The sequence below is a fragment of the Somniosus microcephalus genome, chromosome 18 (genome assembly GCF_052327205.1).
Source record: "Somniosus microcephalus isolate GS21.2 chromosome 18, FLI_Smic_1.0, whole genome shotgun sequence".
Taxonomy (NCBI): domain Eukaryota; kingdom Metazoa; phylum Chordata; class Chondrichthyes; order Squaliformes; family Somniosidae; genus Somniosus; species Somniosus microcephalus.
The window spans coordinates 17,115,002-17,136,914 of NC_141004.1; the positions used below are offsets into that span (position 1 = coordinate 17,115,002).

Genomic DNA, 21,913 nt, shown 5'->3' on the forward strand with positions numbered 1-21,913 from the left:
GTAAAGGAATATAAAACATACATACATATACGTAAAGGAATATATGCGGACATACATACATAATTACTTATTACTGATGAAAAGTTTCTTTCTTAAAAGTGCTGGAAATGTTACATTACTCATTTTAGAACACTCATTTTCACATTCAATTCACACAGCCACAATTGCTCCTTCTACCTACCGTTCTGAAAACCCGTTTATAAAAAAATAAAAAATAAAAAAAAAATTAAACTTTAAAACTTAGTTAAAATTTCTTAAAATAACTTCCCACCCTTTCCCAAACAAAAATATTGCCTTTCAGAAGCTCCACGATAAAATATATCTTCCTCCGCAGCCTTGGAACAACTTTACACATGCTTTTTTCAAGTGTAACTTGTAAGGACTTACCCTCACTGAATCCATGAATGAAATCGACGAAGTTCACTGCGCAAGTGCTGCCTGTGCAGTCGCACGCGCTGTGCCTATGAACCCCTTCGTTCCGAGGACTGGAAATGCCGGCGTTCCCCGCATGCGCTGTGCATGCTGAACGCCGGCATTTCCAACGGCCAGATGCGTGAGTACCCAGACCGTACTCACGCATTTGGTCACAAATTTCTGGCCCATTAATTAAAAAAATAGTGGGCAGCACTCTCACCTCTCAGTCAGAAGGTTGTGGGTTCAGGTCCCACTCCAGAGACTTGAGCACAATAGTCTAGGCTGACACTCCAGGGAGTGCTGCACTGTCGGAGGATCCGTCTTTCGGATGAGACGTTAAACTGAGGCCCTGTCTGCTCTCTCAGGTGGACATAAAAGATCCCATGGCACTATTTTAAAGAAAAGCAGGAGAGTTGTCCTGGCCAATATTTATCCCTCAGTCAACATCACTAAAAAACAGATTATCTGGTCATTCTCACATTGCATTTTCTGGGAGCTTGCTGTGCGCAAATTGGCTGCTGCGTTTCCTACATTACAACAGTGACTACACATCAGAAGTACTTAATTTGCAGTAAAGCACTTTGGGATGTCCTGAGGTGCTATATAAATGCAAGTCTTTCTTTTTATAAAACTATGTTGATGTTTTAGGGAGTTTTTGGAATTGCTTCCAGTGAGATATTGCCACAGTGGCTGATTGGAAATTAGGGAAAGAACTTTGCACTGAAATTGAATTTCAATTTCCCCATCATATGTGCTTTGTCAAAATGTTTCTTACTTTGAGAAATTTTAGTTGCTCTCCTGCGAGGTAATATGGTGTTTGTCTGTCCCGTGAAATGATGTTCTCTCTATCTCTCTGCGAGGTGATGTTTCTCTCTATCTCTCCATGTGGTGATGTTTCTCTCTATCTCTCCATGTGGTGATGTTCTCGCTATCTCTCCATGCGGTGATGTTCTCTCTATCTCTCCATGTGGTGAGGTTCTCTCTATCTCTCCATGTGGTGATGTTCTCTCTATCTCTCCATGCGGTGATGTTCTCTCTATCTCTCCATGTGGTGAGGTTCTCTCTATCTCTCCATGCGGTGATGTTCTCTCTATCCATGTGGTGATGTTCTCTCTATCTCTCCATGTGGTGATGTTTCTCTCTATCTCTCCATGTGGTGATGTTTCTCTCTATCTCTCCATGTGGTGATCTCTCTATCTCTCCATGTGGTGATGTTCTCTCTATCTCTCCATGTGGTGATGTTCTCTCTATCTCTCCATGTGGTGATGTTCTCTCTATCTCTCCATGTGGTGATGTTCTCTCTATCTCTCCATGTGGTGATGTTTCTCTCTATCTCTCCATGTGGTACTCCATACTGCAGAAAGCAGCGAGGAGTATTGAAAGTGTAGAGGTGAAATTAGGAAATCAAAAAGAGGGCATGAAAAAATACTGGCAAGAAAACCCAAAGATTTTTTATAATTACATAAAGAGCAAGAAGATTACTAAGGAAAGAGTAGGGCCTATCAGAGACCAAAATGGTGATCTATGTGTGGAGGCAGAGGATGTGGGTAAGGTGCTTAATGAATAAAAGTTAATGTTTCAGGTCGGAGACCCTTCTTCAGAACTGTTCTGACGAAGGGTCCTCGACCCAAAACGTTAACTCTGTTTCTCTCTCCACGGATGCTGCCTGGCCTGCTGAGTGTTTCCAGCATTTTCTGTTGTTATTTCAGATTTCCAACATCCGCAGAATTTTGCCATTGCTTAATGGATACTTTGCATCTGTATTCATAAAAGAGGGGGACGATGCCGACGTTGAAGGTAAGGAGGAAGATAGTGAAATATTGGATGGGATAAACATATTGGCCCAGAAATTCGGGTCCCCATGGGTGAGTACGCATGGGGTACTCACCTGTAAGCTCAATGGAAGTGCCGGTTTTCTGCATGCACTGCGCATGCGCGGGAAACCGGCACTTCCGTTCCCCTGAAAGAAGGGGTTCAGAGTTCGAACGCGTGCGCGGGAGAAGCTGCGCGTGTGCATCGAACTTACATTTATTTTGCAGGTTTTCCCCGGAGGGTAAGTCTCCAGAAGTTAGACATGTAAAAAGCAGTCGCAAGGCCTGCTTTTTACAAGGTAAGTGGTGAATGAATTAAAATTAAAACATTTTTTCCACAGGTTTATTATTTTTAAATACTTTAAAGAAAGGTAAGTTTATTTTTAGCCCCGTTAGAAAATAAAATTATTTTTTTCAAAAATTTAAATTATTGTTTAAAATAGTTATTTCATGTAATTTATAGTTTATTTAAAAAATGTGATGTTTTTTAAAAATGTATTTGAAGATTTAGTGATGTTTTGGGGCTTGTAATATTTATAAGTTTGACAGCCCTTCCTGTCAAACTTATGAATGAAGCATTCCCTGCTCCGATTGGCTCTCCATGGTCCACGTGATCCCAGGGGACGCATCGAACTAACTGCGCCCCTGGGATACGCAAGCACTGCGTGCCGGCAGTTGGAGCAGGCCCAGGATTGGATTTCCACGGGGGCCCACAGCTCAACACCCGCAGGAAGCCTCCGACCCGAATTTCTGGGCCAACAAGAGAGGAAGTATTAAGGGGTTTAGCATCCTTGAAAGTAGATAAATCGCCAGGGCCAGATGAAAAATATCCGAGGCTATTAAAAAAAGCAAGGGAGGAAATTGCGGCGGCTCTGACCATCATTTTCCAATCCTCCCTGGCTACAGGAGTGGTGCCAGAGGATCGGAGAACTGCTAACGTTATACCATTGTTTAAAAAGGGAGGAAGGGATAAACCGAGCAATTACAGGCCAGTTAGTTTAACCTCGGTGGTGGGCAAATTACTGGAATCAATTCTGAGGGACAGTATAAACCTTCATTTAGAAAGACACGGATTAATCAAGGACAGTCAGCATGGTTTTGTTAAGGGAAGGTCGTGTCTGACTAACTTGGTTGACTCTCCTTGTTACCTCCTCAAAGAATTCAATGAGGGCAATGCATTTGATGTAGTCTACATGGATTTTAACAAGGCTTTTGACAAGGTCACACATGGCAGGCTGATCAAAAAGGTAAAATCCCATGGGAGCCAAGGGAGAGTGGCGAATTGGATCCAAAATTGGCTCAGTGGCAGGAAGCAAAGGGTAATGGTTGGGAGTTTCTACGACTGGAAGGCTGTTTCCAGTGGGGTTCCACAGGTACTCGGTCCCTTACGTTTTGTTGTATATATTAATGATTTAGACTTAAATGTAGGGGGCATGATAAAGATATTTGCAGATGATACAAAAATTGGCCGTGTGGCTGACAGTGAGGTGGAAAGCTTCAGACTGCAGGAAGATATCGCTGAACTGGTCAGTTGGGTCAGAAAAGTGGCAAAATGGAATTCAATCCGGAAAAGTGTGAGGTAATGCATTTGGGGAGAGGCAACAAGGCAAAGTAATACACAATTAATGGGAGGATACTGAGAGGTGTGGAGGAACAGAGGGACCTTGGAGTGTATGTCCACAGATCCCTAAAGATAGCAGGACAGGTTGATAAAGTAGTTAAAAAGGCGTGCGAGGCATAGAATATAAGAGCAGGGAAGTTATGCTAGAACGGTATAAAACACTGGTTAGGCCACAGCTTGAGTACTGCGTGCAGTTCTGGTCACCGCATTACAGGAAGGATGCGATTGCACTAGAGAGAGTGCAGAGGAGATTTACAAGGATGTTGCCAGGGCTGGAAAACTTTAGCTATGAGGAAAGATTGGATAGGTTGGGGTTGTTTTCCTTGAGGGGAGATTTAATTGAGATGTATAAAATTATGAGGGGCCTAGATAGAGTGGATAGGAAGGATCTATTTCCCTTATCAGAGGGGTCAAGAACCAGGGGGCATAGATTTAAAGTAGTTGGTAGAAGGATTAGAGGGGAGATGAGGGAAAATGTTTTCCCCCAGAGGGTGGTGGGGGTCTGGAACTCACTGCCTGAAAGGGTGGTCGAGGCAGAAACCCTCATCACATTAAAAAAGTACTTGGATGTGCACTTGAAGAGCTGTAACCTACAGGGCTACGGACCTAGTGCTGGAAGGTGGGATTAGGCTGGGTAGCTCTTTTCTGACCGGCACGGACACGATGGGCTGAATGGCCTCCTTCTGTATCATCATTTTTCTATGATTCTATGGTGATGTTCTCTCTGTCTCTCCATGTGGTGATGTTTCTCTCTATCTCTCCATGTGGTGATGTTTCTCTCTATCTCTCCATGTGGTGATCTCTCTATCTCTCCATGTGGTGATGTTTCTCTCTATCTCTCCATGTGGTGATGTTCTCTCTATCTCTCCATGTGGTGATGTTCTCTCTATCTCTCCATGCGGTGATGTTCTCTCTAAATCTCCATGCGGTGATGTTCTCTCTATCTCTCCATGTGGTGATGTTCTCTCTATCTCTCCATGTGGTAATGTTTCTCTCTATCTCTCCATGTGGTGATGTTCTCTCTATCTCTCCATGCGGCGATGTTTCTCTCTCTCTCTCCATGTGGTGATGTTCTCTCTATCTCTCCATGTGGTGACGTTCTCTCTATCTCTCCATGTGGTGATGTTCTCTATCTCTTCATGCAGTGGATGTTCTCTCTATCTCTCCATGTGGTGATGTTCTCTCTATCTCTCCATGTGGTGATGTTCTCTCTATCTCTCCATGTGGTGATGTTCTCTCTATCTCTCCATGTGGTGATGTTCTCTCTATCTCTCCATGTGGTGATGTTCTCTCTATCTCTCCATGTGGTGATGTTTCTCTCTATCTCTCCATGCGGTGATGTTCTCTCTATCTATCCATGCGGTGATGTTCTCTCTATCTATCCATGCGGTGATGTTTCTCTCTCTCTCTCCATGCGGTGATGTTCTCTCTATCTCTCCATGCGGTGATGTTCTCTCTATCCCTACATGTGGTGATGTTCTCTCTATCTCTCCATGTGGTGATGTTTCTCTCTATCTCTCCATGTGGTGATGTTTCTCTCTATCTCTCCATGTGGTGATGTTCTCTCTATCTCTCCATGCGGTGATGTTCTCTCTATCCCTACATGTGGTGATGTTCTCTCTATCTCTCCATGTGGTGATGTTTCTCTCTATCTCTCCATGTGGTGATGTTTCTCTCTCTCTCTCCATGCGGTGATGTTCTCTCTATCCCTACATGTGGTGATGTTCTCTCTATCTCTCCATGTGGTGATGTTTCTCTCTATCTCTCCATGTGGTGATGTTTCTCTCTATCTCTCCATGTGGTGATGTTCTCTCTATCTCTCCATGCAGTGATGTTTCTCTCTATCGCTCCATGTGTTGATGTTTCTCTCTATCGCTCCATGCGGTGATGTTTCTCTCTATCGCTCCATGCGGTGGTGTTCTCTCTATCTCTCCATGCGGTGATGTTCTCTCTATCTCTCCATGCGGTGGTGTTCTCTCTATCTCTCCATGCGGTGATGTTCTCTCCATCTCTCCATGTGGTGATGTTCTCTCTATCTCTCCATGTGGTGGTGTTTCTCTCTATCTCTCCACGCAGTGATGTTCTCTCTATCTCTCCATGTGGTGATGTTTCTCTCTATCGCTCCATGTGTTGATGTTTCTCTCTATCTCTCCATGCGGTGATGTTTCTCTCTATCTCTCCATGCGGTGGTGTTCTCTCTATCTCTCCATGCGGTGATGTTCTCTCTGTCTCTCCATGTGGTGGTGTTTCTCTCTATCTCTCCATGCAGTGATGTTCTCTCTATCTCTCCATGTGGTGATGTTTCTCTCTATCTCTCCATGTGGTGATGTTCTCTCTATCTCTCCACGCGGTGATGTTCTCTCTATCTCTCCACGCAGTGATGTTCTCTCTATCTCTCCATGCGGTGATGTTTCTCTCTATCTCTCCATGTGGTGATGTTCTCTCTATCTCTCCATGTGGTGATGTTCTCTCTATCTCTCCATGTGGTGATGTTCTCTCTGTCTCTCCATGCGGTGATGTTCTCTCTATCTCTCCATGTGGTGATGTTCTCTCTATCTCTCCATGTGGTGATGTTCTCTCTATCTCTCCATGTGGTGATGTTCTCTCTATCTCTCCATGTGGTGATGTTCTCTCTATCTCTCCATGCAGTGATGTTTCTCTCTATCGCTCCATGTGTTGATGTTTCTCTCTATCTCTCCATGCGGTGATGTTTCTCTCTATCGCTCCATGCGGTGGTGTTCTCTCTATCTCTCCATGCGGTGATGTTCTCTCTATCTCTCCATGCGGTGGTGTTCTCTCTATCTCTCCATGCGGTGATGTTCTCTCCATCTCTCCATGTGGTGATGTTCTCTCTATCTCTCCATGTGGTGGTGTTTCTCTCTATCTCTCCACGCAGTGATGTTCTCTCTATCTCTCCATGTGGTGATGTTTCTCTCTATCGCTCCATGCGGTGATGTTTCTCTCTATCTCTCCATGCGGTGGTGTTCTCTCTATCTCTCCATGCGGTGATGTTCTCTCTGTCTCTCCATGTGGTGGTGTTTCTCTCTATCTCTCCATGCAGTGATGTTCTCTCTATCTCTCCATGTGGTGATGTTTCTCTCTATCTCTCCATGTGGTGATGTTCTCTCTATCTCTCCACGCGGTGATGTTCTCTCTATCTCTCCACGCAGTGATGTTCTCTCTATCTCTCCATGCGGTGATGTTTCTCTCTATCTCTCCATGTGGTGATGTTCTCTCTATCTCTCCATGTGGTGATGTTCTCTCTATCTCTCCATGCGGTGATGTTCTCTCTATCTCTCCATGCGGTGATGTTCTCTCTATCTCTCCATGCGGTGATGTTCTCTCTATCTCTCCATGCGGTGATGTTCTCTCTATCTCTCCATGCAGTGGATGTTCTCTCTATCTCTCCATGCAGTGGATGTTCTCTCTATCTCTTCATGCAGTGGATGTTCTCTCTATCTCTCCTTGTGGTGATGTTCTCTCTATCTCTCCATGTGGTGATGTTTCTCTCCATCTCTCCATGCGGTGATGTTCTCTCTATCGCTCCATGCGGTGATGTTTCTCTCTATCTCTCCATGTGGTGATGTTCTCTCTATCTCTCCCTGCGGTGATGTTCTCTCTATCTCTCTGCGAGGTGATGTTTCTCTCTATCTCTCCATGCGGTGATGTTTCTCTCTATCTCTCCATGCGGTGATGTTCTCTCTATCTCTCCATGTGGTGATGTTCTCTCCATCTCTCCATGTGGTGATGTTTCTCTCTATCTCTCCATGTGGTGATGTTCTCTCTATCTCTCCATGCAGTGATGTTCTCTCTATCTCTCCGTGTGGTGATGTTTCTCTCTATCTCTCCATGTGGTGATGTTCTTTCTATCTCTCCATGCAGTGATGTTCTCTCCATCTCTCCATGTGGTGATGTTCTCTCCATCTCTCCGTGTGGTGATGTTTCTCTCCATCTCTCGATGTGGTGATGTTTCTCTCTATCTCTCCGTGTGGTGATGTTTCTCTCTATCTCTCCATGCGGTGACGTTTCTCTCTATCTCTCCATGTGGTGATGTTCTCTCTATCTCTCCATGTGGTGATGTTCTCTCTATCTCTCCATGTGGTGATGTTCTCTCTATCTCTCCATGTGGTGATGTTTCTCTCTATCTCTCCATGTGGTGATGTTTCTCTCTATCTCTCCATGCGGTGATGTTTCTCTCTATCTCTCCATGCGGTGATGTTTCTCTCTCGCTCCATGTGGTGATGTTTCTCTCTATCTCTCCATGTGGTGATGTTCTCTCTATCTCTCCATGTGGTGATGTTCTCTATCTCTCCATGCTGTGATGTTCTCTCTATCTCTCCATGTGGTGATGTTCTCTCTATCTCTCCATGTGGTGATGTTCTCTCTATCTCTCCATGTGGTGATGTTCTCTCTATCTCTCCATGTGGTGATGTTTCTCTCTATCTCTCCATGTGGTGATGTTCTCTCTCTCTCTCCATGCGGTGATGTTTCTCTCTCTCTCTCTCTCCATGTGGTGATGTTTCTCTCTATCTCTCCATGTGGTGATGTTCTCTCTCTCTCTCCATGTGGTGATGTTTCTCTCTATCTCTCCATGTGGTGATGTTCTCTCGCTCTCTCCATGTGGTGATGTTTCTCTCTATCTCTCCATGTGGTGATGTTTCTCTCCATCTCTCCATGCGGTGATGTTCTCTCTATCGCTCCATGCGGTGATGTTTCTCTCTATCTCTCCATGTGGTGATGTTCTCTCTATCTCTCCCTGCGGTGATGTTCTCTCTATCTCTCTGCGAGGTGATATTTCTCTCTATCTCTCCCTGCGGTGATGTTCTCTCTATCTCTCTGCGAGGTGATGTTTCTCTCTATCTCTCCACGCGGTGATGTATCTCTCCATGCGGTGATGTTCTCTCTATCTCTCCATGTGGTGATGTTCTCTCCATCTCTCCATGCGGTGATGTTTCTCTCTATCTCTCCATGTGGTGATGTTCTCTCTGTCTCTCCATGTGGTGATGTTCTCTCTATCTCTCCATGTGGTGATGTTCTCTCTATCTCTCCATGCGGTGCTGTTTCTCTCTATCTCTCCATGCGGTGATGTTCTCTCTATCTCTCCATGTGGTGATGTTCTCTCTATCTTTCCATGTGGTGATGTTTCTCTCCATCTCTCCATGCGGTGATGTTCTCTCTATCGCTTCATGTGGTGATGTTCTCTGTCTTTCTGTGCGGTGATGTTTCTCTCTATCTCTCCCTGCGGTGATGTTCTCTCTATCTCTCTGCGAGGTGATGTTTCTCTCTAACTCTCCATGCGGTGATGTTCTCTCTATCTCTCCCTGCGCTGATGTTCTCTGTCTTTCTGTGTGGTGATGTTCTCTATCTCTCTCTGCCATAATGTGTTCTCTGTTTCACGGCTGCAATGCTTCCCAAAGGAAAATGTTCCCAATTAAACACATCTGTGTTGCTTTCATTAACAAAGGTTGGTTTGAGGTTTAAGCTGTTTTCATTATCAGTGTAGTTGTAAATAATTCCTTTCCTTCCTTAAATTTAAGATGAGTGTGTGTTTAATGTTTTTGATGCATATTAATGAAGGACTTTATTAAGATTCAAGGAGAACTGGCCATAGTGATGAGAAGATAAGTGAGGACTGTGAGTTGCTTTTAAGTTTGAAACGGTGACTAAATTGTTAAAATTGTATTTGTGGTTATCATTATATGGATGAGGGATAAGAGATTGCAGTTACGTGGATAGATTGGGGAAACTGGGGTTGTTCTCCTTGGTGCAGAGATGGCTCAGAAGAGATTTGATAGAGGTGTTTAAACTCATGAAGGGTTTAGATAGAGTAAATAAATAGAAACTGTTTCCAGTGGCTGAAGGGTTGATAACCAGAGGGCACAGATTTAAGGTGATTGGCAAAAGAATCAGAGCCGACATGAGGAAAAACTTGTTTTACGCAACGAGTGGTTAGGATTTGGAATGGACTGCCTGATAGGGCGGTGGATACAGATTCAGTAGTAGCCTTCAAAAGGGAATTGGAATTTGCAGGGATATGGGGAAAGGGCGGAGGAGTGGGACTAACTGGACTGCTCTTCGAAAGAGCCGGCGCAGACTCTGTAATGTATATACCTTTTAAGGGGGGAACTATCTTTTACAGCTCATGTATACTGCAGTACCGGCAGTGACCACACCTGTATATAGCACTGAGTAGTAATCTGTACAGATCAGTTCCAATGTGAGCCACATTGAGTAAACACCTGTTGTACCATTTCTCCTGCAGTCTGTGTCTTATTATACACGGACACAACATTGGCGACGAGGGAAGTTCGAACCTACCTGCAACTCTGCATCAACCCCCGGGGATTCGTTCCTGGAGATCAGTGGATTGGAGGTCAAGGCCAGAGACTCAGGCGTTGACCACGGGCAACCGCCCAGTCATCCAGCAGAGACTCGAGAATTGCGGGGGAGGCTGTCGAGAGCCAGGCTTGGCTTTCCAGTCGAGGTGGTCCAGCGAAACGGGCTGGCAACAGGTAGTGCGCCGACCCTTCCCGGACAGCGGCGGGCTAGAGCCCGACCGAGCGGCACAGCAAAGGGCCGAGCAGCGTCGACGGGGGAGAGAGAGAGAGAGGGCAGAGCGCACAGGGCGCAGCCGGTGTTCAGGGGCCGAGCAGCGTCGAAGAGAAGGAGAGAGAGACGCACAGAAACCTGCGAGGGCGCCGCCATTGCCACGAGAACCGCCGGGAGTGGCGTTGGCAGCAGCGGGGGAGGAAGGAAAGCGCGGGAGATGCCATTTTAAGCCATTGAGAGACGCCATTTTAAACCACACCCAAAATGCTGAAGAGTGGCAGTATCACTGCATTTGACAATGAAGTCGAAGATTGGACTACATATGTTGAACGAATAGAGGTATACTGCAAGGCAAATGAGGTGTCAGATGACAAGAAAGCGTCGGTATTGTTAAATTTAATGGGTGCAAAGATGTATGGTTTATTACGAAATCTAGTAACCCCAACGAAGCCAATGGAAAAGAGTTTTGAAGACATAGTAACGATACTACAGGAACATTTAAACCCCACACCGCTGCTGATAGCAGAAAGATTCAAGTTTCACAAACGGAACCAGCATAAGGATGAAAGCAATGCTGATTATTTAACAGAACTGCGCAAACTATCGAAACACTGCCAGTTTGGAGCGGGACTGGCAGATACCTTAAGGGACAAGTTTGTGTGTGGGCTTCAAAGTGAAGGAACCCAGAAACGGCTTTTATCTGAAAAGGACCTTACGCTGAAAAAGGCTTTCAGCATTGCGGTATCATATGAAGCAGCAGCACGGGGCGCTGCAGAGATACAACAGAGACCGCAAGAATATGGCACAAACGAAATGTCATATCGAACAGAGAAGTGCTATCTCTGCGGCAGAACAACACACGACCAGAATGATTGCTGGTTCAAAGACAAAGTGTGCAGACAGTGTGGAAAAGTAGGACACATAGCACGAGTCTGCAGGTCGGGAAAGAAAACCAGCAATAAGAAACCTACCAAAGGAAAGTACCAGAAGGTACATAAGATGACGGAGAATAGTTCAGATGAACAAAAGAGTGATAACGACTCCGAAAGCAGGGAACTGAGTTGTCTGAAACTACATAATGTGATCACAACGGAGGATCACCGAATCATTTGGGTCACTCTCAAGATAGCAGGAGTCCAGGTAAAGATGGAATTAGACACAGGATCAGCCCTAACACTCATAAACCGACGGGACTACGAGCGGCTATTCTCACACATACACTTGAGAGACACAAAAATTATTTTGAAGACGTTCACGGGGCAAAAAGTCTACCCCAAAGGAAAAATAAGGGTGACCGTTATATATAACGGTAAGGAAACACCAAAACTAAACCTGTATGTATTGCAAGATGGAGGACCACCATTACTGGGACGTGAATGGATCTGGAAAATACAACTGGATTGGCATTCCATACAGGCACTGACTGTGGCTGACAAAAAGGATGACGGCGTCACACCTGGGTGACTGTCAAAGATCCTAACTGACGCGAAAGAAGTGTTCCAGCAAGGACTCGGAACACTAAAAGGCATGACAGCGATGATCAAAATTGAAGAAAACGCAAGTCCAAAATTTTTTAAGGCCAGGCCGGTACCTTATGCAATCCACCCAGCCGTCAAAGCAGAGCTGGAGACTCTGGAACGTTCAGGTGTACTGTCCAAGGTAGACTGGAGCGAGTGGGCTACACCCATCATCCCCATGATGAAAAAGTCGTTGAGCAGCATGCCTGGGGAACCAAGGAAGGTTCGCATCTGTGGGGATTTTAAGGTAACAGTGAACCCGGTCCTTCACACCGTACAATATCCACTTCCGCGGATTGAAGATATTTTCGCCTCGCTATCTGGAGGGGAACGCTTCACTAAGATTGATCTGGCCCAGGCGTATCTACAAATGGAGGTAGAAGAAGCATCAAAAAAATACCTCACAATCAACACCCATAAAGGTCTCTACCAATACAACCGGCTGGTATTCGGGGTAGCATCAGCTCTGGCTAATTGGCAGAGGGCGATGGAACAAGTCCTGCAAGGGATCCCAGGGACCCAGTGTTATTTGGACGACATCCTGGTCACGGACGAAAATGACAGTGATCACCTTGCCAATCTGGAGCAGGTGCTCACTAGATTGTAGGAATATGGGCTCCGAGCTAACCGCCCCAAATGCGAGTTTTTTAGAAAACAGATCTCGTATTGTGGCCACGTTATCGATAAAGAGGGGTCACATAAGTCCCCAGAGAAGATTGAGGCAGTAGTCAAAGCTCCAGCACCGGAAAATGAATCACAACTGAGGTCGTTCCTCAGGCTGGTAAACTACTACCATAAGTTCTTGCCAAATTTGTCTACAATACTACACCCACTGAACACCCTACTGCAAACTGGGGTGCCATGGAAGTGGAGTGACGAATGTAGACGAGCTTTCCAGAAGAGCAAAACACTAATCACATCGAAAGAGGTATTGGCCCATTACAACCCAGCATTACCAATTCGGTTGGCATGTGATGCGTCACCCTACAGCATTGGAGCGGTGCTGTCGCACAAATTCTCGGACGGCTCAGAGAGGCCAATAGCCTTTGCGTCACGATCACTAACCTCAGCCGAGCGTAACTACGCCCAGATTGACAGGGAGGCCCTCAGCCTAGTGTGGGGAGTTAAAAAGTTCAATCACTATCTGCACGGGCAGAAATTCACCTTGCTGACTGATCACCAGCCTCTTGTCTTCATTTTTAATCCGAAGAAGGGCGTTCCGGTGATGACTGCGCAACGACTACAAAGATGGTCACTTTTTCTAGGGGCGCACCACTATGAGATTGAATATAAGGGCACGTAACAACATGGAAATGCTGATGGGCTATCACGCCTGCCACTGCCTACTGTGGAGGAAGCACCAGCAGTGGATCCTGTCGAAATATTCCATTCGACTATAGTTGAATACCTACCGGTAACTAATGCTTGTATCGAAAAGGAAACCCGAAATGACCCGACACTGTCTCGGGTATATGATTTGACGGTGAAGGGATGGCCAGCACATGGCGACTCACTGTTGCCAGCATTCTCGACAAGGAGAGAACAGCTGTCAGTGTGCCAGGGGACCTTGATGTGTGGATCCCGAGTGGTAATTCCACCCAAGTTGAGAGATAGAGTGCTCAATGAGCTTCATGAGGGTCATCTGGGAGGGGTAAGAATGAAAAGCCTAGCCAGTGCTTATGTGTGGTGGCCGGGAATCGATAAAGAAATCAAGGACCTGACCAAGAGCTGCTCAGGATGCCAGAAAGTCCAAAATGCACCACCACAGGCCCCTCTACACCCATGGGAGTGGCCCTCATCTCCATGGCAACGGGTGCATATTGATTTTGCTCGTCCATTCATGGACTCAATGTTTTTAATAGCCGTGGATGCGCACTCGAAATGGCCTGAGGTCATCAAAATGTCCTCCACCACCATGGAGAAAACTATTGCAGTCCTACGGACCATTTTTGCCAGGAATGGCTTGCCAGAACAGATTTGCTCCGACAACGGACCACAGTTTGTGTCCAAAGAGTTCCAGAGGTTCTTGAAAAAGAATGGGGTAAGGCATTACACATCCGCCCCGTATCATCCAGCCACAAATGGATTGGCTGAGAGGTTCGTACAAACCTTTAAGAAGGCAATAAAGGCTATGTACAATGACAACATTCCACTGCAGCACAAGGTGGACAATTTCCTGTTCGCCTACCGGAATGCGACACATGCAGTCACCAACCAGGCCCCAGCCATGATGTTCTTTAACCGAAGGTTAAGATCTCGCCTGGATTTGCTCAGACCAAACGTACGAAGAGATGTTGAGAGTAAGCAATTCCAGCACATCCATGAGAAGCCAACAAGGAGCTTCAATGTAGGGCAACCAGTCTTGGCCCACGACTACCGAACAGAAAAATGGCAGCCAGTAACGATATGCACACGGCAGGGCCCACTAATGTACACAGTGGACGTTGGGGAGAGCATCATGAGATGCCATGCTGACCAGATCCTAGAGTCACTGGAACAAGTCAACCCCATGCCTCGCCCATACGTACCTGGTGATGAACCCGATGTACAGGTCGCATCTACCCCAGAAACAGTAACATCGGAAGCTGATGAACCAACTGACGACAGGGAGCCAGAATCGCCTCCGCACCAAGAGCAAGACACTCGGGAAAGGCGCTATCCAGAAAGGATCAGGAAGCCTCCCCAAAGACTGAATATATAAATAGACTATTTTCAGTTAATGTTGCATGTTAAAAGTGTTAATTGTAATAAGTTTGATATTTAATTGTTAAGAGTGTTATGGTACTGTTAATTTAAAAGGGGAGGAATTGTAATGTGTATATACCTTTAAGTGGGGAACTATCTTTTACAGCTCATGTATACTGCAGTACCGGCGGTGACCACACCTGTATATAGCACTGAGTAATAATCTGTACAGTTCAGTTCCAGAGTGAGCCACGTTGAGTAAACACCTGTTGTACCGTTCTCCTGCAGTCTGTGTCTTATTATACACGGACACAACAGACTCGATGGGCCGAATGGCCTCCTTCAGTGCTGTACTATTCTATAATTCTATGAATAAATGTGTCCACTTTAATATGGTGTGGAGATGCCGGAGTTGGACTGGGGTGGACAAATGTAAGAAGTCACACAACACCAGGTTATAGTCCAACAGCTTTATTTGAAATCACAAGCTTTCGGAGCGCTGCTCCTTCTTCAGGTGAAGTGGAGAAATGCATAAAGACACAGCTTATATAGTCAGAGAATCATGTCAGATGTTTACAGGTAACCTTTCCAACTGCCATTTATCACACCTCGGCAGAGAGATAATCACAGCAGTCAAAGGTGTGAATGGTGTCCAAACAGGTCAGTCAGGGAAACATTACATCAAAGAACAATGAGGTGGGGTCACAAGGGGTCAAATATTGCAGATGCTGGGGTCTGTATGAAAAACAAAAAAACAGACAAAAAACATTTTTTTTGGCTGGAAATCACAGCAGGTCCGGCCGCATCTGTGTAGAGAGAACAAGCCAATGTCGACACAAGTCTGGATGACCCTGCATCAGGTGGGGTTACATGTAGCGTGACATGAACCCAAGATCTCGGTTGAGGCCGTCCTCATGGGTGTGGAACTTGGCTATCAGTTTCTGCTCGACGATTTTGCGTTGTCGTGTGTCTCGAAGGCCACCTTGGAGAATGCTTACCCGAAGATCGGAGGCTGAATGTCCTTGACTGCTGAAGTGTTCCCCGACTGGAAGGGAACACTCCTGCCTGGTGATTGTTGCGCGGTGTCCGTTCATCCGTTGTCGCAGTGTCTGCATGGTCTCGCCAATGTACCATGCTCCGGGGCATCCTTTCCTGCAACGTATGAGGTAGACAACGTTGGCCGAGTCACATGAGTATGTACCATGTACCTGGTGGGTGGTGTCCTCACGTGTGATGATGGTATCTGTGTTGATGATCTGGCATGTCTTGCAGAGGTTGCTGTGGCAGGGTTGTGTGGTGTCCGATCTTCGGGTAAGCATTCTCCAAGGTGGCCTTCGAGACACACGACAACGCAAAATCGTCGAGCAGAAACTGGTTTTGGGGTGGCAGGGGGAGGCAGAAACTGATAGCCAAGTTCCGCACCCATGAGGACGGCCTCAACCGAGATCTTGGGTTCATGTCACGCTACATGTAACCCCACCTGATGCAGGGTCATCCAGACTCGTGTCGACATTGGCTTGTTCTCTCTACACAGATGCGGCCGGACCTGCTGTGATTTCCAGCCAAAAAAAATGTTTTCTGTCTTTTTTTGTTTTTCATACAGACCCCAGCATCTGCAATATTTGACCCCTTGTGACCCCACCTCATTGTTCTTTGATGTAATGTTTCCCTGACTGACCTGTTTGGACACCATTCACACCTTTGACTGCTGTGATTATCTCTCTGCCGAGGTGTGATAAATGGCAGTTGGAAAGGTTACCTGTAAACATCTGACATGATTCTCTGACTATATAAGCTGTGTCTTTATGCATTTCTCCACTTCACCTGAAGAAGGAGCAGCGCTCCGAAAGCTTGTGATTTCAAATAAAGCTGTTGGACTATAACCTGGTGTTGTGTGACTTCTTACATTTGTCCACTTTAATAGTTAGCTTGACAATGTTCTGCTCCACAACTACCAGGAATGTTAATCCAATGTCTCATTGATGTGCACCATCAATATTAATATTAAAGCTACTCCCACACAAACGTTTTGCAATCCAAGAAAGGAGGAAGGCAATTATTTTAAAGTCCAGCATCGACTATTAAATCAAATAGAGAGAATCTAGCCTGATTCCAGCCTACAGGCATCATCGGATAGAGATTTGGTTGCAGCAGTGTGTTAGCACACTATCTTTCCATCTCTGGGATCTAATTCCAGACCACACGAATTGGATGAATGCTCCTCCTCCCTCTCTCCCACCCCCCTCCCCCTGCCACCCCAAAACCAGATATTGAGAAAGGTAAGAAAAGAAAGACTTGCATTTCTATAGCGCCCTTCATGACCGCAGGACGTCCTAATGCGCTTTACAGCTGACAAAGTACTTTTTGAAGTGTAGTCGCTGTTGTAATGTAGGAAGCACAGCAGCCAGTATGTGCACAGCAAGGTCCCACAAACAGTGATGAGATAACTGGCCAGATAATCTGTTTTAGTGAGGTTGGCTGAGGGATAAATACAGGCCAGGACACCGGGGATGAACACCCCTGCTCTTATTCAAAATAGTGCCATGGAATATTTTACCTCCACCTGTGAGTGAGGACGCTTGCCTCTGAGTCAGAAGGTTGTGGGTTCAAGTCCCACTCCAGAGATTAGAGCACAAAAATCTAGGCTGACACTCCAGTGCAGTGCTGAGGGAGTGCTGCACTGTCGGTGGTGCCGTCTTTCGGATGAGACATTAAACCGAGGCCCCGTCTGCTCTCTCAGGTGGACATAAAAGATCCCATGGCACTATTTCGAAGAAGAGCAGGAGAGTTCTCCCCGGGTGTCCTGGCCAATATTTATCCCTTAACTAACATCACTAAAAAAAACTGATCACCTGGTCATTATCACATTGCTGTTTGTGGGAGCTTGCTGTGTGCAAATTGGCTGCCGCGTTTCCCACATTACAACAGTGACTCCACTTCGTAAAAAGTACTTCATTGGCTGTAAAGCGCTTTGGGTCATCCTGAGGTTGTGAAAGGTGCTGTATAAATGCAAGTCTGTCTTTCTTTATTCAAGCCCCACTTCAAAATCTTGATCACATAATTTAGACTGACACTTCAATACAATACTAAGGATATCAACAATCTAGACTTGAATATAAAGGGTATGATTAAGAAGTTTGCAGATGATACTAAAATCGGCTGTGTGGTTGATACTGAAGAAAGAAGCTGTAGACTGCAGGAAGATATTAATAAATTGGTCAGGTGGGCAGAACAGTGGCAAATGGAATTCAATCCGGAGAAGTGTGAGGTAATGCATTTGGGGAGGGCTAACAAGGAAAGGGAATACACATTAAATGGTAGGCCACTGAGTAGTGTAGAGGAGCAAAGGGACCTTGGAGTGCATGTCCACAGATCCCTGAAGGTAGCAGGCCAGGTAGATAAGGTGGTTAAGAAGGCATACGGAATGCTTGCCTTTATTAGCCGTGGCATAGAATACAAAAGCAGGGGGGTTATGCTTCAACTGTATAAAACACTAGTTAGGCCTCAGCTAGTGTACTGCGTGCAGTTCTGGTCACCACATTACAGGAAAGATGTGATTCCACTAGAGAGGGTACAGAGGAGATTTACAAGGATGTTGCCAGGAGTAGAGAATCTTAGCTATGAGGAAAGACTGGATAGGCTGGGTTTGTTTTCCTTGGCACAGAGGAGGCTGAGGGGAGACCTTATTGAGGTGTATAAAATTATGAGGGACCGAGATAAAGTGGATAGAAAGGAACTATTTCCCTTAGCAGAAGGGTCAAAAACCAGGGGGCACAGATTTAAAGTAATTGGTGGAAGGTTTAGAGGGGATTTGAGGGGAAATTTCTTCACCCAGAGGGTGGTGGGGGTCTGGAACTCACTGATTGAAAGGCTGGTAGAGGCAGAAACCCTAACCACATTTAAAAAGTACTTGGATGTGCACTTGGGATGCTGTAACCTGCAGGGCTACGGAGCAAGAGCTGGGAAGTGGGATTAGGCTGGATAGCTCTTTGTTGGCCGGCGCGGACATGATGGGCCGAAATGGCCTCCTTCTGTGCTGTAACTTTCTATGATCCTATAATTCTATGTGTGCTGCACTGTAGAAGGTGCCATCTTTTGAATAAGGTGTTCTGCTGAGGCCTGTGTGTTTTTTTTAATGTAAAGTGCCTCTCTATCAGAAACGGTTGAGGTCCTAGAAAATACACAGCAAATGACCTATTTTTTCCCCCATTGAATTTGCCAGCTCCTCTAAATTTCCTCTGTACTGCAGAGTCCTAATATCGTTGTGTGTTCCAATAAGGTTGCTTCAAAGAAACATATAGGGGGTAATATACCAGCAATTCTCAAGAATTATTTCAAATGATTAACATCCCTGGTGGAAGATTTTTCAAACCTTCTTTCACAAACTCTATCTGCTGTGTAGTTTATTATTTTTATACTCTCAATACAACAGGATCTTTTATTGAGGGTGTGATAAACCAATCTATTTTTGCACTCAGAATCCATCGCTGCCCACAAGTCACTTAATAACCATCAACAAGATTTAAAGCATTAATATATTAAGGAGCTCGACATCATACTGTACAGTAACTTTTATTTATATATATTGGGTTGTGTGCATTTATTATTAAGCGTGCTAGACAAAGAGCTATCTCCTACGCTATTAAAAACTCTCAGGCCACATGTAAAGAAAGAACAAACTTGCAATTATATAGCACCTTTCACCATCTCAGGACAACTTAAAGTGCTTCACAGCCAATGAAGTACTTTTGAAGTGTCGTCACTGTTGTAGTGTAGGAAAACATGGCAGCCAATTTACGCACAGCAAGGTCCCACAAACAGCAATATGATAAATGAGCAGATAATCAATTTTAATGATGCTGGTTGAGGAATAACTGTTGGCCAGATACCAGAAGAACTCCGCTGCTCTTCTTCAAAAGGTACCACGGAATCTTTTACATCCACCTGCAAGAGCAGACGGGATCTCGGCCGAACATCTTATCCCAAGATGGCACCTTCTACAGTGCAGCACTCCCTTAGTATTGGGGCAGAAATGTCAACCTAGATTGTGTGACCATAAAACACCCTGGGTGATTCAGTGAACTGACTGGCACGTTGTCTTTTAACCCCTGTGACCTGGGTTTTGAATCCCACCTCATCTTTCTGCTGGGCCGGAGGGGTCCTACGTGCAATTTCAAGGCAGTTCCCAGTTCTCAGGGGACCCACAACATAAAAACAGTAGTTAATTGGGCACCGAATTGGCACTTTGAAAATGGTCCAGCGTTGTGAAATGTGTGCAGGTACTAACACACAAACATACGTACATATGAACATACGTACATATGAACATACGTACATATGAACATACGCACATATGAACATACGCACATATGAACATACATACATACTACGAACATACATACGTATATACGAACATATGTACATACATACATATGGACATACGAACATACAAATATACGTACATACGAACATACAAATGAGGAGCAGGAGTTGGCCACTCAGCCCCTCGAACCTGCTCCGCCATTCAATAAGATCATGGCTGATCTGATTACTCCACATTCCCGCCTACCCGATAGCCTTTCGCCCCTTGCTTATCAAGAATCTATTTACCTCTGCCTTAAAAATACTCAAAGACTCTGCTTCCACTGCTCCCTGAGGAAGAGAGTTCCAAAGACTCACGATCCTCTGTGAGAAAAAAATTCTCCTCATCTCTGTCTTAAATGGGCGACCCCTTATTTTTAAACAGTGACCCCTAGTTCTAGATTCTCCCACAAGAGGAAACATCCTCTCCACATCCACCCTGTCCAGACCCCTCAGGATCTTATATGTTTCAATCAAATACTTTCAATACTTCTTTATAGACTAACGTTTAAGAAAAAGGGAACAGAATGTGATCAGTTTCCAAGCTGTAACTGATGGGAAGGGGAGATAGCAGACAGACAAGAACCTTGTCAATTTTGAGTCCTCATCACCTCTGCTTGTTTTTTTTTTCCCCCTAGGTGTTTAAGAGATTTAGTGAGCAAGGCTCTTTGGTGTGAAGACAAACCAAGGAACTGTGAAGCTGAATAAGCAATTGAAGAAGATGACTGATATACAGCTTCACTGCACCAGATTCAGATTGGGCCAAGATTATGTACAAACTGGACATTGCCCCTGCTCAAGGTTACAGGAAAGCTGTTTATTCCAATGGACCAATCAACGGCTTCCCTTTCATTTCCATTCACCCATCACCCCGTGCTCACTGCCCCGTGTCCTAACTCACACCGAGTCCCGTTCACCCATCACCCCGTGCTCATTGACCTACATTGGCTCCCGGTCCACCAACGCCTCGATTTTAAAATTTTCATCCTTGTTTTCAAATCCCTCCATGGTCTCGCCCCTTCCCTTTCTCTGTAACCTCCCTCCAGCCCCACAACCCTCCGAGATCTCCGCGCTCCTCCAAATCTGGCCTCTTGCGCATCGCCAATTTTCATCGCTCCACCATTGGCGGCCGTGCCTTCAGATGCCGAGGCCCTAAGCTCTGGAATTCCCTCCCTAAACCTCTCCACCTCTCTCCATTAAGACGCTCCTTAAAACCTACCTCTTTGACCAAGCTTTTGGCCACCTGTCCCAGTATCTCCTCCTGTGGCTCGGTGTCAATTTATGTTTGATAACGTTCCTGTGAAGTACCTTGGAACGTCTTACCACGTTAAAGACGCTATATAAATGCAAGTTGTTGTTGTTGTTGCTTTCTTACTGAGAAATGTATTATTGACCTTTCTCTTCCGTTTCCTTCTCTCCTATCTTTTCTCCAACCTTTCCCTTTGCAAGCTTCTCCGCCACCATGGATCCTCTTCCTGGTGAGGAACTGGGATGGCTTCACGCTGCAGCCAGCAGACCATAATTTCTGTGTATAATACCAGCTCCCTCTCCTCTCTCCTCATTTGAGGCAATGTCATCGGACGTGTGTTAAATCTGTTTCAATTAAGCGGAGTGGCAGATTCACCTGATAATCTGACTTGGTATAGAATGTCCATCAGAATGTTTGTTTGTAATTCAGCTTTTGACTCAATTATTTTTTTAAATTGAACTATACCTGACAAGTTTCATTCAGTGTGTGTATGTGTGTATTTCTGTGCCCATGGGTCTTATTATGGATATCAGGCTGGAGGTGCTAATGAAGGGCTCCCCAACTCTGTCCTGGAGGTGAGATCTGTAGTCAGATTGGGTTTCGGCGGGTGCTTTAAGGCTTTGTATCAAGAGCTGGCCTCATTCAGAGACATCCTGGCTACGTATCTTTAATCTGTTTCAGCTTCACACGTTGCCGTGACTCGATG

General features: G+C 45.5%; 1 protein-coding gene across 2 annotated transcripts in view; it reads left to right on the forward strand.

Annotated features, from left to right (window-relative positions):
* Positions 1-21,685, forward strand: part of golt1a (golgi transport 1A) — a 44,264-nt gene extending 22,579 nt beyond the window's left edge. Inside the window, exons 5-6 of one of the 2 annotated variants that reach the window (XM_086011111.1) lie at positions 2,124-2,211; positions 20,597-21,685. In XM_086011111.1, coding sequence (XP_085867237.1) covers positions 2,124-2,211; positions 20,597-20,604 — 96 coding nt within the window. In that variant the 3' untranslated portion in view covers positions 20,605-21,685. The remainder of the gene's footprint in view (positions 1-2,123; positions 2,212-20,596) is intronic. The other variant, XM_086011112.1, reaches the window with a different exon arrangement.
* The last annotated feature ends 228 nt before the right edge of the window (positions 21,686-21,913 follow it).